Below are 19,553 nucleotides of genomic sequence, written 5' to 3'. Positions count from 1 at the left end.
CCGTGTCTTCTCTTATTATGAGAAAAACACCATTGTATCCAGGGCTCATTCTCAACCTGGGATGATCTTGTTTTGAGGCCCTTAACTTCATTGTATCTGCTAGGACCCTCTTTCCAAATAAGATCACACTTGTGGTGTCGATGCATCTTTTAGGGGGCTGCTAGTCACTGTACTGTTTGTCTTTTGGTAAGGATCAAGTTCAATAGGGAAATAGTGTATAAACAAGGCTGCGATATATTATATTCATTACATGAAAGACAGTACTGGTTGATGGAGAATGGGCAGATAATAAAAGTTTGAATGAAAGAAAATGGATTTGCAGAAGAGATCTGTATTCAAAAAGAAATTTCTGAGATAAAATGTATAGAATGAAGTGATTTAAGGTATAATGAGGGTACCATTGATAAATTTGAGGTATGTGACATTAAGGACAAATATCTTGTAGCAGTTGGAAAGAAGGGTCTGGGGTTCATTAGAGAGCATGTGTGGTCAACTGTTGGGTGTGTGGCTCCCAGGAAAACACACCTGTGATCATTCACACTGTTGCCTCTACCTCAGCCGATTGGTCTGGGCTCTCTTATGTTTGAAACACCATCTCTTTGAACCCAACTGCCACATTGTACCTATATTGAAGATATCCTACTGAAAGAGAAGTCAGGTAAAGAAGACCTGGGGGATGAGCACTAAGTGGAAACACACCTCCTGATGAAGAACTAAACAGTTTCAGGTAGCACTGAGGCCCTAGATACATGAAAGAGATCTGCTAGCACAGCCTGGCTTGCAGCTGAGTGTAGCCACATGGGTGACTCCAGCTAATACCAAGAGGAGCAGAAGAACCGAGGGTCAGCCAGTAGATTTGTGAGAAATAGAAAAATGATTGTTTTAAACAAATAAGTTCTGAGGTGGTTTGTTATGACTCAGCCCCCTTTCATATTTGAAGGTCCCATGGCTCACATAATAAAAAGCCAGCAATGTCTGTATTCAGTGATGGATGAAATGGTTAGGGACAAGCTTAGGAGACAGAAGTCATTGGACTCTAAAAGGCTGGTACTGAATTATGGGACATTGGAAATGGGGATGGAGCAGAGGAGTTATGTGTTCACTTTTGTTTAGATCTTGATTTCCATCTGTGCAAGTGGAACATTATCTTTACAGCCTTCCAGAACCAAAGTATTATAGGTTCCTCTATTGTTTTAATGGTTGTTCTTGCAGTTTTTTCATTTTTTATCTATTTAATTGAATATAGCTTTTTTGAGATAGAGTTTGACTCTGTAGCCTAGGCCAACCTCAAATGCGCAGGGATTTCCTTGCCTCAGACTCCTGAGTGCTAGGATTATAGGTATACACAATTATGCTTAGTTTAGGTCTCCTTTGCAAATACAAAAATTATCCTACATGTCAACCAGTGCTTTTGCACATTAAAATTGCTCAGTGAGTGCTAATTGATGAACTAGGTGTGGTGGTGTATACTCATAGCCCCAGTACTCAGGAGGCTGAAGCAGGAAGATTACAAATTTCAGGCCTAAAGCACTGATGTGCCACCTAGAGGGATTTATACTATAGAGCCCCTCCCCCCAAAAGGAATTGGTAGCAGTTCTATGAATACCAGATCTTCTCCCTCCCATTCCCCATAGCAAGACTTTCTCTCACTCCAACAAAAGTTTGGAGATTTATTCACTAGATAATATAAAATAAAAAGTGTCAAGCCAGGTGTGATGGTGTACACCTTTAATACCTAATTTGACTGTGTCCCCATATCTAAAACAGTAAACAATTACAGTACCTATCTAAAAAAAAACCTAATTCGCAATGGTGCTGATAGTCAGATACAAAAGTAAGACTATATTTTTGAAAACTGCAGACAAAGGATTGATTTTTCTTCTCAATGAGATGCTACTTGACAGTCTTTACAGCTTGAAGGAGAGAAGGGTTGGACAGGGAGAGTTAGCAGAGATTTTTCCTTGAGTTGACTGAAGACTTCACAACAGCATATATTTTTGGGTACTGTATGCCCTTGGGGGTTCTGCTGGCTTCACAACATCTTTATAACATCTATTTTTGAAACATCATACCTTTTCAGGTATAATTGTTTATACCCATGAGGGGGTTCTACGGCCTGCAACTGGGGTTGTGGAGTGTATTATAGCAGTTTTAATGGAGTTAGCAGATGAGCAGAAGAGGGCAGAATTACACAGAAAATTCCTTGGAGTTCTATTTCCTAAGGGGAAACAGTTGTGTTTTATTTCCTCATGAGACTTTTTTGAGGTTCCTTGTTGGGTGCTGCTTTCCTTTTGCCCCTCAGGGCTCAGCACAGCTCCTATTTTTCTCCCCCACATCTGCCCAGGGAAGATGACCTGTGAGGTTCTGTCAATAGGCTCCAATACCTTCCAGCTTCCAGTTGGGTCTTGCCTCTGACAGGAGGGAGAGATGAAAATGAATTCAAGGTGTTTATTCCTGTTATCTTTCCTCTGAGGTCAGCTTAAGCTTTCAGTGTCCTCAGGCAGCTGTTATTGCTCCCTTCAAAGCAGTGGTCACTTCATAAGCCTCTCCCGGTCCTGGGGAGAGTAATCTTTCCTTTCTGTGCTATCATCAGATTTAAGGGTGGTGACTTTGCTGCTGTGCCTCAAGTTCCTTCACTAACTCTGGGCTATCTTTTAAGTTAGTCTCCTTGCAACTTAGCTGTCCTGGAATTGCTTTAATTTAAATGGGTTCTGTCTCCTTTGAGACTATGACTTTGAGAATGAAGAGGAAGTGCCATTGGGCCACAGCAGCACACAGTTTATTGTGATGCCTCCACCACAGCTCTCTGAACTGTCTTGTGTCCTTTCTGTTTTCTTCCCTAGCTACTAATGCTTTTAATGTTAACATTAACATTAAAGTGGCAGGGAACATAAATCCAGCCAATTCAAAACTAAACTAGAAATGCCAAATTCACTCTCTAGATCCCTTTCATTGCTTCCCCCAACCTTCTTAGTGTCCTCTGTGCCCCCACCCCTTGTTCTGCAGACCCCGAGGTCCTCAATCAAAATAAGAGGTTTTAGATTCAGGTTTTCAAGATGAAAAGGGTTCTAGAGATAGACATTACCTGTGGTTGCATAATATTATGAATACAGGTAGTGCCACTGAACTGCACACTTAAAAATGGTTAAGGGCGTGTGTTGGAGAGACAGCTCTGTAGTTAAGAGCACTTGTTGCTCTTTCACAGGACCTGGAATCAGTTCCCAGACCCACCATGGAGGTTCACAAATTGCCTGTAACTCCAGTTCCAGGGGATCTGAAGCCTTTTTCTGGCCTCCATGGGCACCAAGCATGCACGTGGTACACACACATACATGCGGACACTCATACAACTCTTGAGTTTCTCATGGTTTATTGACAGGGAGGTAGCAACTTACAAAGAAATGCCTTTTCATAACTCACGTATCTTCAAGCCCCACCCACAGTCTCTGATAGCTTCGCCTATAGTCCCCTGGGCTTGTGGCCTCACCTCACAGTCTGAGTGCCCCATCTTGCTTCCACGTCCTCAAGGAACACCTCCACTGCTCGACCCATCTGCCGCACACTTCCCAGTCCCAGCTCCCAACCCAGCACACCCTTGGCTCTCTCTCTCTCTTCCAATCTCACCACTAGCTCTGCAGGTGGCTAAGCTTCACCTTTCTTCCCAGGGTGCCCCACACTCGCCTGTTGCCCATGCTTGCTTGGTGCCCATGCTTTTTGGAGGAATGAGTAATTTCTGGGCTACATCTCTGTTTCACACAGACCGGGGCTGGTTGACTTCTTGCCTTCATGCATAACAATGCTGTTGTGCTATGACTAGTGTGTGCCAGTGAACTGGATTTCTGTTTTGTAACAGTTTTTATTGAGGCATGACTCAATTAAAGTGTATGATACAGCCCAGCCTGGTGCTGTAGGTCTGCAATTCCAAATACTTGGGAGGCTGAAGCAGGAGGGTTGCAATTTTAAAGTTTGTCTGGGATTCAGAGTGAGCTGAAGGTCGGCCTGTGCAAGTTATTGAGACCCTGCCTGAAAATACAAAGTAAGATGATGGCTGTGTCTATAGCTCAGTGGTAGAGTGCTTACCTAATGTGTGAGGTCCTACATTCAATACCAGTACCACAAAATAATAACAAATAATTTTAAAGTATACAATACAGAGTGTACAACCACCACCATCACAATCAATTCTCCTCACCCCCACCCTTCAAAAGCTCTCACACTTATTAGCAGTCATTCTCCTTTCTCTCCATTCAGAAACGAACCCATTTTCTGTCTCTATGGATTTACCTATTCTGAACGCTTGACATAAATGATATCTTACAAATGCAACCTTTTATGAGTGACTTCATCCACTTGACCTGATGTTTTTATGTGTACATACACCAATGCTTCATTCCTCTTTATGGCAGAATAATATTTCATTATGTGCATATACCACATTTTATCTATTGGTTAGCCACCCACATGGTGGGTGTAACTTCAGTTCCAGGGAATCCAATGCCCTCTTCTGACCTCTGTCGGCATCACATGACATGGATGCACTTGCATACGTGTAGGCAATACATTTATGCACATAAAATAAAAAATAATAATTAAAAAAGAAAAAAAGATACTGGAGCTGGGGAGATTGTTCAGTGAGCAAAAGCACTTGCCACCCAAGCCCAATGACTTGAGTTGGGATCCCCAGAACATCAGCCTCTGTAATCCCAGTGTGTGCACATGGGAAATAGGAGGAGACAGGAGAATCTCCAGAAGCTTGTGAGCCAGGTAGCCTGGCCTCCATGCGGCGAAGAGGTCCTGTCTCAGACAAGGTGGAAAGGTGAGAACCCATTCCCAGAGGTTGTCTTCTGACTTCCATACCCGCACCATTGCATATGTGTACCCATACCCGAACATACACACTCAAAGCCTCCCCCATACACACACACACACACACACACACACACACACACACACACACACACACAAATCCTGACTTGGAACATTTGTAGATTTCCATGTTGTAAACATTTCCATCATGGAGAGCTGTAAGCTGCATGATACAGCTGAACATGCATTGGAAACAGGCTGAAATAGGCTCTTGTGAGTCCCTAATAGCCAGTTCCAGCAAACCATTAACCATCTCTGCTGAGAGATCACTGAAGTGACCAGAGGTGTGACTATATGCAGTGAGGCTCCGTACACTAGTAAGTGAGGAGAGTAATGACAAAAACAGAAGTGACAGAGGAGCCAGTGCTGCAGCCATAACTGTGGGGTGCCCACTCGTCTGTAAATAAACCCCTGTCCTGTGATCTGTTTAAAGAAAAAAGAACCAATGCTTATTAAGTACTTTCTATGTGCTAAGCACTGTGCTAAACATTTAAAAAAATTTAGTTCTTGATTCCCACTTTCCTTCTTGGCAACCATCAGCTCCAAACTCCCAGTATTTGTGCCTGGCTCATTGTCTTCTAGCTGGTCTCCCTGCTGTTTCATAAATGCTCCGTGTTCCATCTCACAATGTTAGCATGTACTTCTTTACCTGGTATTATTCCAGATCTCGACTCAGTTCATTTCCATAAGGGCTCTGCTAAGGTGTCCCCTCCCCAGAAAGGCTTGCTTGCTGCCTCATCTCCTTACCCAATCCTTAGCCAAGCTTTATTTTTCTTCAGAGCACTTATCACTGATTTTATTCTCTGTATATTTATTTTCTGTTTGTTTCCTTCATCACATAGGTACCCTAAGCACAACTGTGGACATGTTGAGCTTCACTAAGTTGTAACTATTTATTTATGTAGACACAGGGTCTCCTATAACCCAGGCTGGCCTTTAACTTCTAATCCTCCTGCCTCTGCCTCCTGGGTGCTGGGACTAATGGAGTGTGCCATAATATCTACTTCATGTGATGTTGAGGATGGAACACACTAGGGCTTTGTGTGTGCTAGGCAGTTGAGCTGGATCCTCAACCCAGAATTCTAACTTTAAAAGAGTGAATTCAAAACTATGTGACATCAATAGAATTGCTACAAAACAACAAAAGCCATCTCCGATCACAGCGGAGCAGTGCTATTGTGCACAGAGGCAAGGAGAGCACTGGGTATTTGTTTCATTCACACTTGTGTTTTGGACCCAAGGCCATGCATGCCCTTTACTTTGATTAAGCAGAGACACTTGGGATTAAAATTTTTGTAATTACATTTATTTATTCTGTGTGTATGTGTGTGTGTGAGTGCATGTGTGCATGTGTGTGTGTGTGTGTGTGTGTGTGTGTGTGTGTGTGTGTGTGTACTGAGGTCAGAGGACAACTTGGAAGAGTCAGTTCTCTTTCTACCATGTGCATCCCTGGATAGAACTCAGGCTTGGTGGCAAGTGCCTTTTCTGGCTGAGCTATTTTACTGGCCCACAGTCTGAACTTTTGAACAAGTGCTTCCCTCTGCTCCTCTTGGTGGCATCAGAAGAGTGGTTAGGGGACATTCTACTTCATTGTCTCCCTTCTTGTTTCTGGTCCATGTGTGAGTCACCTGACACAGATAAGAGGCAGTCCAGTGATGTGGCTTTAGAGTCAAATGATGGACTAGCAAGCCAGATCTGGCATCAACTGATGGTGTGCCCATGGTTAAGTCACTCCCTCCACACTATAGGCCTATTGAGAGGATTAAATTGAAATGCTAAGTTAAGGGGCTGACTGTAGGTGTTTGATAGACCTTGTCAGCTTAGCTCTGAAGACACCTTGGGGCAGTGGGCTACACTCACTGTGGACATCATCCTAGTGCTGCCTCATGGGGCCCTCTGAGAGTCCCCACCTACATCCTCTTGCAGCTGTTTTGTACTACCCTCCCCTCTGACATTATACAAGAGCTATCTGGGTTGCCCTGCTTCTCCATCTGCTTTTGAGAAGATGGGGCACCCCTCCTTCAAGAAAGTCATCAATTTGCTCCCCTTTCCCAACTGTCATCTAGCTTAACCATTGGTTTGGTAAAGGCCAAAGGGAAACTTGCTGTTCTTCTCAGCAGGGCTAGTCCGATCCAAAGCATCCCCAGGGCAGGAGAAAAGCCTCCTTGGTGCAGATCTTTGAGATAAGCCAGCGGGAACTGAGAGTGAGGGAAAACATGAGGACTCCTTCGCAAAAGGAAAAGAAACATCTGGTACACAGCGTTGTCTGGAAGCCCCCTCCCCCGCTCCCCCAAGTTTACTTTGCCCTGGGTCCTTACTACGCAGGGCCTACCAAAGCCCCAGTTTTCCAGTAACTGTTTCCCCCTTTCCATGCACACTCTCCCCACCCCAATCACCGCGCGCGCGCGCACGCGCGCGCACACACACACACACACACACACACACACACACACACACACACACGTTCCTGATTTTCGTTAAAGTCACGAACCACATGGGGACCTTCATTTGCTAATTTCAGAGAAGCTCAGTTCCATTAATATTTACCGAACGCCCACAAGGTGCTGAACAGTCCCAGGAATCCTGCAAACCAACAGTCCACAGTGTCATCCCAGAAAAATAACTCTGGCTGTCTCTGGGCACCCTCGTTTCCTTGGAGTGCGCTTCTGGGTTCTGATCCTTGCAAAACCAACATTTCTCCGTACTTGGACTCAGTACTGGGCTCCCTAGGGACTTTCTGGAAGGCTAAAGGATTAGGGGGCGGGAGCGGAGAGGGGCTGGGGAGGTGAGTCAGGAGGCGGGGGAGGGGGGCAACTAGGTGCATTCTCCGTTCTCCGCTTGGCATTGGCACCTCGTTCCCGCCGCGGGTTCTGGCCACGCACTGTTCCAGGAACCGCCTAGCATCCTGGGCCGTGGACTTTGGCTCCACTGGCGTGTTCGCGGGCCTCCTCCTCCCTCTTTCCTCCCCGCAGGCTCCGAGCCTCACTCTGGGGCGTGTCCTGCCTACCTCGACTCTCAGTAGTCCAGCAGCGGCAGAGCGGCGGCAGCAGCCAGAGCCAGAGCAGCGGTGGCGCGGGCTGCCTGGGAAGCAGCGGTGGCCGCGGCAGGCGCTCCGGGGGCCCAGCACCTGTGAGGAGCAGGAAGAGCAGGAACAAGGGTTGGGTGGGTGCCAGCCACTCTAAGCTCTAAGCCCGGCACCTCCCAGGTGGGATCGCTGCTCCGAACCACCTCCAGTTGGCTGGCAGGGAGGTGGCACCGAACTGGGGACGCTGGAGTGGGAAAACATGTGCGAGAACAGCTAGAGGCCTCGGGACAGGTTAACGTGCAGTCCAAGAGTAGAGAGGCAGGCAAGCAGAGCCCTGGACCATGGCAGCCTCCCGCCTGGACTTCGGGGAGGTGGAAACTTTCCTGGACAGGCACCCAGAACTGTTGGAAGATTACTTGATGCGGAAGGGGAAGCAGGAGCTAGTGGACAAGTGGCTACAGAGGCACGGTCTGGGACAGGGGGCTTCAGGCCCAAGGCCTGCCCCGGCTGGCGCTGGCAACTTCGCTCATGGTGGTGGCAGAGGCAGCAGTAGCTTTGGTGGTAGTGCTGGACCACAGGGCTCTGCCAACAGCCAGTCGGCTCCTGGTGGTGGAGACTGTGGTGGGGTTCCCCTGAGTCCCAGCTGGGCCAGTGGCAGCCGGGGCGATGGGAACCTGCAGCGGAGAGCTTCTCAGAAGGAACTGAGGAAGAGTTTTGCCCGCTCCAAGGCCATCCATGTGAACAGGACCTACGATGAACAAGTGACCTCCAGGGCCCAGGAGCCCCTGAGCAGTGTACGACGGAGGGCACTTCTCCGAAAGGCCAGCTCCCTGCCCCCCACCACAGCCCACATTCTCAGTGCCCTGCTGGAATCCAGGGTGAATCTGCCTCAGTATCCCCCTACGGCCATCGACTACAAGTGCCACCTCAAAAAGCATAATGAGCGCCAGTTCTTCTTGGAACTGGTCAAGGATATCTCCAATGACCTTGACCTCACCAGCCTAAGCTACAAGATCCTCATCTTTGTCTGTCTCATGGTGGATGCCGACCGTTGCTCTCTCTTCCTAGTGGAAGGGGCAGCTGCTGGCAAGAAGAGTTTGGTCTCTAAATTTTTTGATGTTCATGCAGGAACCCCATTGCTCCCCTGCAGCAGCACAGAGAACTCAAATGAGGTGCAGGTCCCCTGGGGCAAAGGCATCATTGGCTATGTCGGGGAACATGGAGAAACGGTCAACATTCCTGATGCCTACCAGGTAGGACTTTGCTTTGGGTCTACTCCCCAACCCACCTCAGGCTTAGGACCCATGCCCTGACTTACCCTTTGACATCCAGGAGCACATTTATTTAGACTCTTTAAAATATAGTCTTGCTATTTAAATTCCTTCTTGAGTTTAGACTAGTTAGAATGTTACATCATCTTTCTCTAACAGGATGGCTTATGGGAAATTTATATATCACTCAACAATACCATGTGTTTTCCTATGTCTTTAAGAACACACCTGTATGCTTTTAGAATGCATCTGTGAACTTCCAGAAAGAGGTGTATACTCCAGAATTCCAGTGTTATCCTGAAGAAAATGGGTATTTTTGTGTCTCTGATGTTTGGGGGTGTATGAAACAATGCTTTTTCATCTAGTTCAAGGTTTTAGGGGAACAAAGTACCTAGCTACTTTTGTGATGGCTACCCTTTATCTTAAGCTTGCATGGGTTTCAAGGTAGGAAAGATGAGGAAGAGAGAAGAAAAGTCAGAGGAAGTTGGAACCTCTGACCCATTTGTGTCTTCTTAGTATCTGTTTTAGTTGTTTCTGTTGTGGAGTTTAGAGATGTTGGAGAAGAGGGGCTAAGTATCTTCAGGCTTGGATATGGAATTTTCAGCAGTTAGCTTTCCAGAGCATGGAGCAAGTAGTTTTAGTTTGTAGACTACTGCCACCCCCCCCATGTATTTTTAGTAATTACCAAGGCAGTCAGCATGGTGAACATGCTGGTTTCAAGTAGAAAACAAACCCAATATGCTGTTGTCTGGTTTTCCCTGTCTTTCATTTTCACAGCGATTTGAACTTGATATTCAATGCTGGATCAGAAAGGCAGTCAGTTCCAATTCCTTCAGTAGTGAGCCCCTGAATGTGTTGAAGCTGGATACCACTTTCTGTGAGATTTCTTCAGGGTCCATAAGAATTGAAAGTTCTTATTCTTGATTGTGAAATTTTCATAGTCTCTGATAACTGTATCTTGTCTCACAGAGACACCTGCTTCTCCAGAGTGCTTGTTGTTGAGCAGAACAGCAAAGTGGTGGGAAGAACATTCACTCTAAAATTTTCTGTTTCATCCAAAAGTTTACAGTTCTACAAAGACTGACTAGATTAAACTAAACCCGAGTCTCATATTTTGTGGATGTATGTTTAACATAACCCTAAAGAATATCTATGAAGATATCATTTCCTTTTGACAATCTTTTGTTATTAGCTATATTATTCATGACACCTTTCTTGAAGACTTTGATAAGTTGAGGTTAGGTGACCTATTTATGATTTTCAACACGCATCTGCTTCTCTATAGACTTAGAAGGTCATGGGCAGAAATGAAAGCATTTAGCAATTGCTACGTTAAAAAGTCTATATAATATTTGTAAAGAAATCACATATTCTTTTTTCCCAACTATTTTCACATCCTTATTATGTGCCTGAGCTACAGAAATCACTTCTTAGGTGATACCATTTAAACCTTGGAATAGCAATCTTTTTATTGCCTCTACTTTTCTTATTCATCTACAATTGATTCTCTATTTCTTACTTTTAAAAAATTTTGTTATTTTTATTTTATGTGTATGAGTGTATTGCTTCCGTGTGTGTAAGTGCACCTGTGCAGTGCAATGCCCTCAGCGGACAGAAGATGGCATTGGATCCCCTATAATTGGAGTTAGGATGGTTGTTAGCCACCATGTGGGTACTGGGAATCAAACCTGGGTCCTCTGCAAGAGCAGCCAGTGCTCTTAACTGCTAAGCCATCTCTCTAGTCCCACCCTCCTATTTTTTAAAAAAACATATTTTATTTATTATTTTTATTTTATGTGTATGAGTGTATTGCCTGCATGTGTGTAAGTGCACCCATGTCATGAAATGCCCATGGAGGTCAGAAGAAGGTGTCGGATTCCCTGGAACTACAGTTACAGATGGTTGTTAGCCACCATGTGAGTACTGGGCCTCAAACCTGGTCCTCTCAAGAGCAGTCAGTGCTCTTAATTGCTGAGCCATCTCTCCAGCCCCTGATTGTCTCATATTTCTATAGCTCTCCTTCTTACTGCCCTCTTTCAGCTCATAACTTTTATTTGATATTGTTCATCTATGGCCCTTTCTTTAAGAGCATAATTTTTTTATTTGATATTGTTCATCTATGGCCCTTTCTTTAAGAGCATAATTCTTAGCTTCCTCAGCACTTGTCTTCCTGTGCAAGTGTGGCAATGGGGCTGTCGCAGGCAGAGCAAATCAGGTTTTCAGCAGCTGCTGCTTCCTGTGAGCTCTGCCCTTACTCTGCAGACAGACTGTAAAGCAAGTTACCTTTTCCTATCTGGAAGCTAACATTGGAAAAGGAGGGTTTTTTTTTGTTTTTGTTTTTGTTTTTTCATTTCTTTTCCCCTCCAGGACAGTAAAGGTACATATAAAGAAGACTAGGTTGTTGTAGGCTTGCAAAAGGGCAGGTAAGGAGTGCTATAGGGAGCTCAGAATCATGGGTTACTTGAGTTTTACTTCTACCTGGAGAGAGAGTTTTTTTTTCCTTTGCCATTGGCTTCTACTCTGTATTTATGTGTTTTTAATTTGGTGTGACTTTTCTTAATTTTACTTATGCTACTCTTTGATAAGATTGCTTTTTTTACTTTAATAGACTATCATCATCACTATTGGGTCCTAAGGAGAGTTACTTAATCTCACAGAGTCTCTTTCCATTTCCTCACTCACAAAATGGGAGTAATGACACCTACCTGACAAACTTTATTATGTATATGAATGATATGCTGCATTAAAGGCCCAAAGACAGTATCTGACACATTGCAATTATTTAAGAAGTGGTAACAGGCTCTGATGATGATGATGTTGATTGTATCTAATTTGCTAGTCTTCTCTCTCTCTTTACCTCCTTTTCAACTGTTTCCTCTTCCTCTGAGACTGAGCTGTGAACTCAGCACATTTGATCAGTCTAATCTTTCCCTGAGCCACATTCCATCCTTAAAGTGTTTCAGAACCAGCATTACATTCTATGAATGTAGAAATAGCCATTCTTTCACTCTGTCTCTGAAGTGTGGTTCATGACACCTGAGCATATCCTAGCCTATCCAAAGTTCTATACTTTTTTCCTCCATGTAATTCATGTATCATGACCTTTTCTAGAGTTCTGTTACTATTGCATCCATTTCCAATTCCAGGATTTCCTTCACCCCTTTCTTCCACTGCTGTTACAGATTTCTCGTAATGAAAATTGAGCATTCCAAATATTTTTCTTTTTATTATGAAGCTTTAATCCTTATCATGCATGTAAACATGTTGATGTTTCCATGTGAAAATATAACTGTCCCTCCTGATTCTTTATAAATTCATATAGTGAAAGATGTGTCTTGCTCAAATTTGGTTAGTGTGCTTATTTTTTTTTCCTTTGGAAGAACAAAATTTCATTACACAGTTTCAAATTTTAATCATTTGATAATTAGGTTAATGGTCTTAATCATTTGGGGGCTTATCTGAGCAAGAGAAGGCATTAAAGACACTTATGCAATTATGATAATAGGCTTTCTGAAGTCAAGGGTAGAGTATTTAATGAAATACTAAAGTTGAACAGGAGTTTGGCAGCAAAACTAAATCTCTTTTGCTTTCATTATTTTGCATTATGTTTCTTAATTAGTCCTAAAAATCAGGCTTGAAATTAGGAGAAAAATAAAGAATTGCAAGTGGAAAAATACATTCCTTTTAGGTATCCAGTTTGATCATGGCAATTGCAATTTACCTTTCTTCTCTGACAGTTTATAAGTTATTGAACAATGACTTTAATATAGTAATGAACAAATTGCCCTCAAGAGGTTGCAAATAAGAGCACTCAAGTAACAGGTGTTCTCTTTGAGATTATTCCAAACATCCAGAATGTAGCCCTTTAAACATTAATAAAAAGCCCAAGATGAATTTGTGTTAGTGTTGATAATGATGATACAGGTGTTTGGTGGGCTTGGTTCTGAAAAGCAGGAGGATGTTTTGTTAGGAGAACTGAGAGGAGGAAAGGGAATGACGCAGAAGATCCAGGTGTGCTAGGCTTCCAGAAGACCTGATCTGTTTATACAACAGATTCACTTGTTCACTAAATCCAACAAACAGGCCCATCCTACCCATGGCCCTGGGCTGGGAACCTGTGAGGGCACAAAAGGCATGCTTCTTGTCCTCCAAGTGCTGGCAGTTGAGAGCCACGCATGCACTGTTCACCACTCTGTGCTTTAAAGATGAGGGTATCACTTTCAGAGAAGAATGGAGTTACTATAGGGTTCAGCTCATAGTGGAAGATTCCCTGGAGGCGGGGCCATGCCAGCTGTACAAAATCATCTCCCGGCTGGAGATGATTTTGAGGATGAGGAAGTAACCCAGTTACTATAAAACTGCTTCAACAGAGACAGTGAGTGATATGCAAGCTCAGTATGCAGAGACCAGGAGTGCTTTAACTTAGGCAAAGTACTGTGTGTGCTATAGCACAAATGTGCAAAGGTGAGAACAAAAGAGGGACCTGGGACACTGGCTAAAGAGTTTACTGGCAGTAGGTCACAAGGAGCCCTTAAACACCTCTTGGCATGATTAAAATGGTATACTGGATAACATCGTGGCAGCGGCCTAAGGGATTGAAAGAGAAAGGCTTGAAGCTGTGAAAGTAATTTAGAGTATGCCGTGATGGTCCAGTGGAGTCCCAGTCAACATGTGAACCAAAGCAGAGACAGTGGGACTTGTCAGCAGGCAACAGATGAGAAATGTTCTGTAGGTAAGAATTTGGGCTGCTGGGGAGGTTAAATCAACAGTGATTCAGATAATCTAAGTCAAGGGGATATGGAGAAGTGTAATAGCTTTATCATAAAAACAGAGAGACATCTGGGTTTGACGACATACCCCTAATCCTAGCCTTCTGTCGGAGGAGGCAGGAAGATTGCTCCAAATATGATGCCAGTCTAAGCTACAGATGTGACTCTTTCACAAAACAAAACAAAACAACAAAACAAAACAAAACAAACACAAAGCCAAGGAAGCAAACAAACAAAATCTAAGCTAGGGAGAGGAATCAGGTTAATAATAATAATAAAAAAAATCTAAAAAAAATCATGAAATTTGCAGGGTTTATACTAAGTTCAGTATTGTATGACTATATTAATTCAACTGTGAACCTAAAAATTTACAGCCACCTTTGAAAGAGATGTATCCCTTGCTCTGGAATGTGTTACTGAATATGTTAAAGCTGTAATGAAATGGAAAAAAAATACCTAAGTAGGGCCAGGTATGTGATTTGTGGAGCTTAGTATAAAGTGACGGGATTGAGAAGTCAATCTTCCCTTCCTAAGAGTCTGTTCTCTAAACTGCAGCAACTTCCAGACAGGGAATCCTAATGAACTACAACTTCAGTGCTGGCAAATTCTTGGTGTCTGACCTGGGTTGGGTGGGTGAGAGGCCCCTGCTGAATTGCCTGCTGAATACACTCTACGGCTGCCAGTTCTGGGTGGAGATGATCACAACCTTGCTCCATCTGAGATGGTACGGCCCACACATTTGTTCTCATGTACGCACACAAACCCCACCCCAGAGGAAATAGCCACAGCAGATGTGGCATATGGGCCTTTCCCACAATCTTTGTGACCAGGTTTCTGTGCCTGGTTTCTGGGTAAAGGAGGGAAGAGGGAGTCTAGATGGGTCCTGGAACACCAGGGCTCAAGGATTAGGTGGTGAAGACCCAGTTTGGGGCAGGTAATGGGAGGGGAGTACATGCGGTGCCACGGCTACAATCTCTAGGTTTAAACTTCATTGTTCCGTTGGCCTTTACATGCAAAGACGATCCAAAGATCAAATGACTGAGAATTTCACGAAGAGCAGTGTTAATCCTCAACAGCATCTACCTTCTCCCTGCAACTGCTCTGGTCACCTGCTCACAAAGCTGGTCCTGTCTGACCCTGAGTAATGCTGAGTCTAAGAGGTTCAGTTTTATTCCAACTCACTGTCTATTGCAGTCCTTCACATGGCCTCAACTCCATCCTAATTAAATTATGTGCCATTTTTGATGCCTGGATAGGGCCTTTCTATTTCTGTGCTTTGCATCCTTTCTGTCAGGGATACTTTTTTTCTCTGTCTTTGCACATCCAAATCCTACTCTTCTTTCTCTTGATGCAAGAAGGGATAGTTGATTGCTTGTGCTTGTAAACAAAACAGAAGTTATACATTAAGTTGCACTTAAGGATACTGTTCTAGCAGGGTGTGGGGGTGCATGCCTTTAGTCCCAGCCCTTGAGAGGCAGAGGCAGTTGAAATTCTGTGAGATTGAAGTCAGCTAGGGATGGTATACATAGTGTATTCCAGGCCGGCTGGGGATACATACTAAGATCCTGTATAAAAAAAAAAAATACTGTTATATTTTATAATATACTGATATATTTATCATATTAACTAATATACTGATATTTAACAGTTAATTCTCATGGAATTTCATTTTTTACCTAATTTTAGAATAATCTCCATGTTTCCATTTAAAGTGCTAGTTTCAGAAGGAATTAATTTTCAGCAGCTAGAAATTGGTGATGGAAGTGCTTTCATTCCTAACAAGTTAGCTGTTGACATGCATGGTCCACTGAGTCGCAGAGATTTGCTTTAAAAGGTAGATGTTGACCCTACTCCAGCACCAGTGTTATAAAGTAGTTTCGTGAAATCTTATTTCAGCTCTGCACACAGTGTTTAAAAAATTCCCTCAAGCCCATGAGCAAGTTCACTAGCCCAGAACTCGAATTGATTTTGTGCTTGCAGCAGGAAGCATTTGCTAGTTCAGCCCCTCTTCCTGACAGACACATGACCATGATAAACACAGTGACAAATTGCACTGGCTGCTTTGCCCATGAGCACAGAGCTCAGAAAAGTGCATTTCATACAGAATCATGGAGAGGTGATTTAAGGTGAATTTAGTTTTTTCCCCAACCCATAAACTAAATGTTTACTCATTTGACCAATTTATTTTGGTTTTTGAGCTTTGGTCACCTCTTTACAAGGCAGGCTTAATTTGGAAGCCAATGTTTCATGTTTAGTATAGTGCTGAGGAGTCATATACAGTCTACCTCTGAAACAGCTTTGAGTTGTCTTAGAGGAAAGCCAACAAGATCCTCAAGGTGCCCTGCTTGTTACTTTAGGCCTTATTTTAAGGGCAGTATTTTGCAATGTGACCACATTCTTTTGGGAGGCAGGAGGAGGTGAAGCATAAAAAGGCAGTTTAATCAAAAGAGAGTGGGATGTGTTTATAATATTTTGGGAGAAACTTTGGTTTTTGGTCATTTATAGGCATTGGAGGTAAATTTATTTATTTTTTGGATGACAGTTTCTTGGCATTAAAAAATATATTCTCTCCAATTCTAAGGCATTCTTATTAATTGGTTGGTTTCAACAGAACAGTGGTTTCACATATTGATAACAAATTGTGTTTCCTAACATAAAATATAGGTTGAGGCTTTTCTGTTGCTGTGAGAAAATACCATGACCAAAACATGGAAGGAAGAAAGGGTTATTTTTGGCTTACAGTTCCAGAAGATATAAAGTCCAGCATGGTAGCCCAGAAGCAGGAGCAGGAAGCTGGCTGATAACATTTTTATCTACACACAGGAAGCAGAGAAAGAGAGAGCAGGAGGTAAGACAAGGCTCAAACCCCACCCCCGTGATGTACTTCCTCCATCAAGGTTACATCTCTTAAGATTCCATAATCTCACGAAACAGTACCACTGACTGGGGACCAAGTTCAATTACATGAGCATATGGGACATTTCTCATTCAAACCACCAAATGGGTATTGCAAATTTAGGACACGAAATCTTTTTCATTTGAATGAAAATATGGGAAAACTATGAGATTCCTCTGAAGGGTATCTATTCAAAATATTGACAGAAGGTACTGTTGATCAACATTAAACCCATTTATTGGATACTAACTATGACCCAGTTATTAACCCCTTGGCAAGCATTTTCTTTTTTTAACAGTAGTTCCATAGAAGGAAAGACTGGGGCTTGGAGACATTAAGTAATTTGCCCAAAGTAACTCAGCTAATGAGAGAGATGAGATTCTAGTTGGGATCCTGCAGAACCTTTATGCCCAGTCACTCTGGAATGGTCTCTCCTGACCACTAACTACAGTACAAATTCCTATACCTGGCTGGAGTGGTGGTTCATACCTGTAATCCCAGTACAAATTCTCTCATCCTAGCCAGAAGTGATGGCTCATACCCGTAATCTCAGCACTGGAGAGGCTAAGGCACACATTTGAGGATGGCCCAGGCTATGTAGTGAGTTGTAGTCCAATTGTTTTTTCTCTAATTCTTTGAAGTCCACCTTTATGAAACTAATCTGTGATCTCCACCCCATCCTGATGGCACATCTGATTACCTCCTTTGAATTTCTGTAATGATTTAATGGAGTAGCTCTGCTTTCTTCTCAGTATTATGACTACTCGGGTACTTGCCTTAAGTTATGTCTCAAATGTGAGCTCTTCATGATCCAGATCAAGATTTCAGGTACCCTGCAGTAGACTCAAAAGGGTAGACTATTCAGCTGAGTATCTGTCACGTATCCCCACCTTACACTGGTCAGCTTCTATTCCTCTGAACACAAAGTTGTACCCACTCAGACAATATGGGGGATCAAGCTGGAAGTTTGTCTCTTACACATATCTTTTAACTCTTTGGTCTTTATTTTGAAGACTTTAAAAAATAAAATAAAGTTTGTAAGACCTAAATAACTGGGGGATTATCTGAACTGCTTGCCTACATAAATCAAGTCCCCACGTTATGTGCTATACCTTCAGCTTCTCTTGCTTTTTCATTGTTTTTGGATTCTTTTTCTTTCACTTTGAAGAGTCCATGTAGAGACCACATTATGGAAGAGCAGCCTGACTCTAACCAAACATCCCACTGATGACTTCCTGGACAGAGCATTGCTGCTCTGTCTAGCTGAGTTTTCTAGTTTTTCATGATCACCTCATTTAGACATTTTATATTCTTGAGGTTCAGTGTGGTTTCCAGTACAATGCCTATAAAATTATATATATGTATATGTACATATATGTATATGTAATATATATATGTATATATATATATTCCTTTCAAAATCCTTACAGATGCCAGAGATTATATTGATCAGCCATGTAATTACTTATTGTTCAGGAATGTTGCTCTTTCAGGCTTATTGATTACAAGTCTTAGGCTTCACATAGTCTCAAAAGGTCTTATAAATGTTCAGGTTTTTCAGATGGTTGCATTTACAAGCTACTGCATCCAAATTGGACTGATTAGATGTTCATGGATCAAATCCCAGTGAAAGTCCCTCTTTCCTTTCTGTTATTTAGAGTTGTCACCAATACATTGGGCTGGTTACTAACTCTCCTCCTTTCCACACCTCCCAAACTGCCACCCTGATTCTGAAGAGTTGGAAACAACTTCTAGAACGCAGAGAGTGCAACAGTGTGGAGAGGGATTAGTTATTCAGGGCTTGTGGCCCTGGGGTTGGGGGGACTCAGCCAGGGACAGACCATGTCCTTGAACAGAGGGTGCCAAGGAAACATGATCCTCCTCATGCCCTCCTCTCCTGCCAGTGCCACAAGTTGGTTGAACATACTCAGAAGCCAATCTGACAAAGGGAACCTGATTCAGCAGTTCTCAGGAGTCAATTTCCTGGCACAGAACACTACAGTGAAATGTGGCAACCACATCAGGAGAAGGAAATGGAGATATTCCAGCAAAGATGTTTAGTTTTCTTACCAAGGACCTGTGTAGAGACCAAGTCAGGGAGGAACAGGCTTAGATAAACTGTATGCTAAATGTCATCAGTTTCAAAGAATTGAGATCCAAACTTGGAAATGAGTCCAGAAATGCTATCATGATATTTGGCTGTTTTATTCTTTCTAAGTAATCCTACTGGCTCTTGCTACTCTGAAGACATCCTTAGGTGGTCTAGTCATTACAAACTGGGATGGCTTTAATTATGTTGATGGAGCTTTTCTCCTTCGACTTACTAATTAGTATGTTCTGTGAAAGACATCATAAAATACCTTTAGTCTTGAAAGCAGCAACCAGAGGAACTAGTTTCAGTTCTTCCCTGACTTTTCAGCGATAACTTAGAAATAATATGCTGGACATGCCTATCTTACAGCGTTTTATAAGGATCTAATCATTAAATCTAATCATTACATTTTCATGACATAATGGAAAAGGATTTTCAGAGAAATATAAGGCTTTGTTAATACTTTAAAATTCATGATGTATAGTTAACAGAAGCTGGGTCAAGAAAGGAACTTGCATGTGAAAGGAAACTTTGACCCAAACTATCAATATTGACTATATTTTCAGGGTTCTTCCTCCCCTCCCCTCCCCTCCTCTCCCCCGTCTCCTCCTCTCCCCCCCTCCTCTCCTCTCCC

The 19,553-nt window shown here is 43.0% G+C and overlaps 1 protein-coding gene and 1 pseudogene across 1 annotated transcript in view; both read left to right on the top strand.

The window, feature by feature from the left end:
• The first annotated feature begins 7,903 nt into the window (after nucleotides 1-7,903).
• Nucleotides 7,904-19,553, top strand: part of Pde11a (phosphodiesterase 11A) — a 456,708-nt gene continuing 445,058 nt past the window's right edge. The window contains exon 1 of the mRNA XM_008855328.2: nucleotides 7,904-9,144. Within this exon, the coding sequence (XP_008853550.1) occupies nucleotides 8,233-9,144 (912 nt within the window). The 5' untranslated portion in view covers nucleotides 7,904-8,232. The remainder of the gene's footprint in view (nucleotides 9,145-19,553) is intronic.
• LOC115067973 overlaps nucleotides 13,807-19,553 on the top strand; it is a 23,080-nt pseudogene continuing 17,333 nt past the window's right edge.

Source organism: Nannospalax galili, unplaced genomic scaffold (assembly GCF_000622305.1).
Source record: "Nannospalax galili isolate Female #2095 unplaced genomic scaffold, S.galili_v1.0 scaffold346, whole genome shotgun sequence".
Classification (NCBI taxonomy): Eukaryota; Metazoa; Chordata; class Mammalia; order Rodentia; family Spalacidae; genus Nannospalax; species Nannospalax galili.
This window is presented reverse-complemented; position numbering and strand designations above follow the sequence as displayed.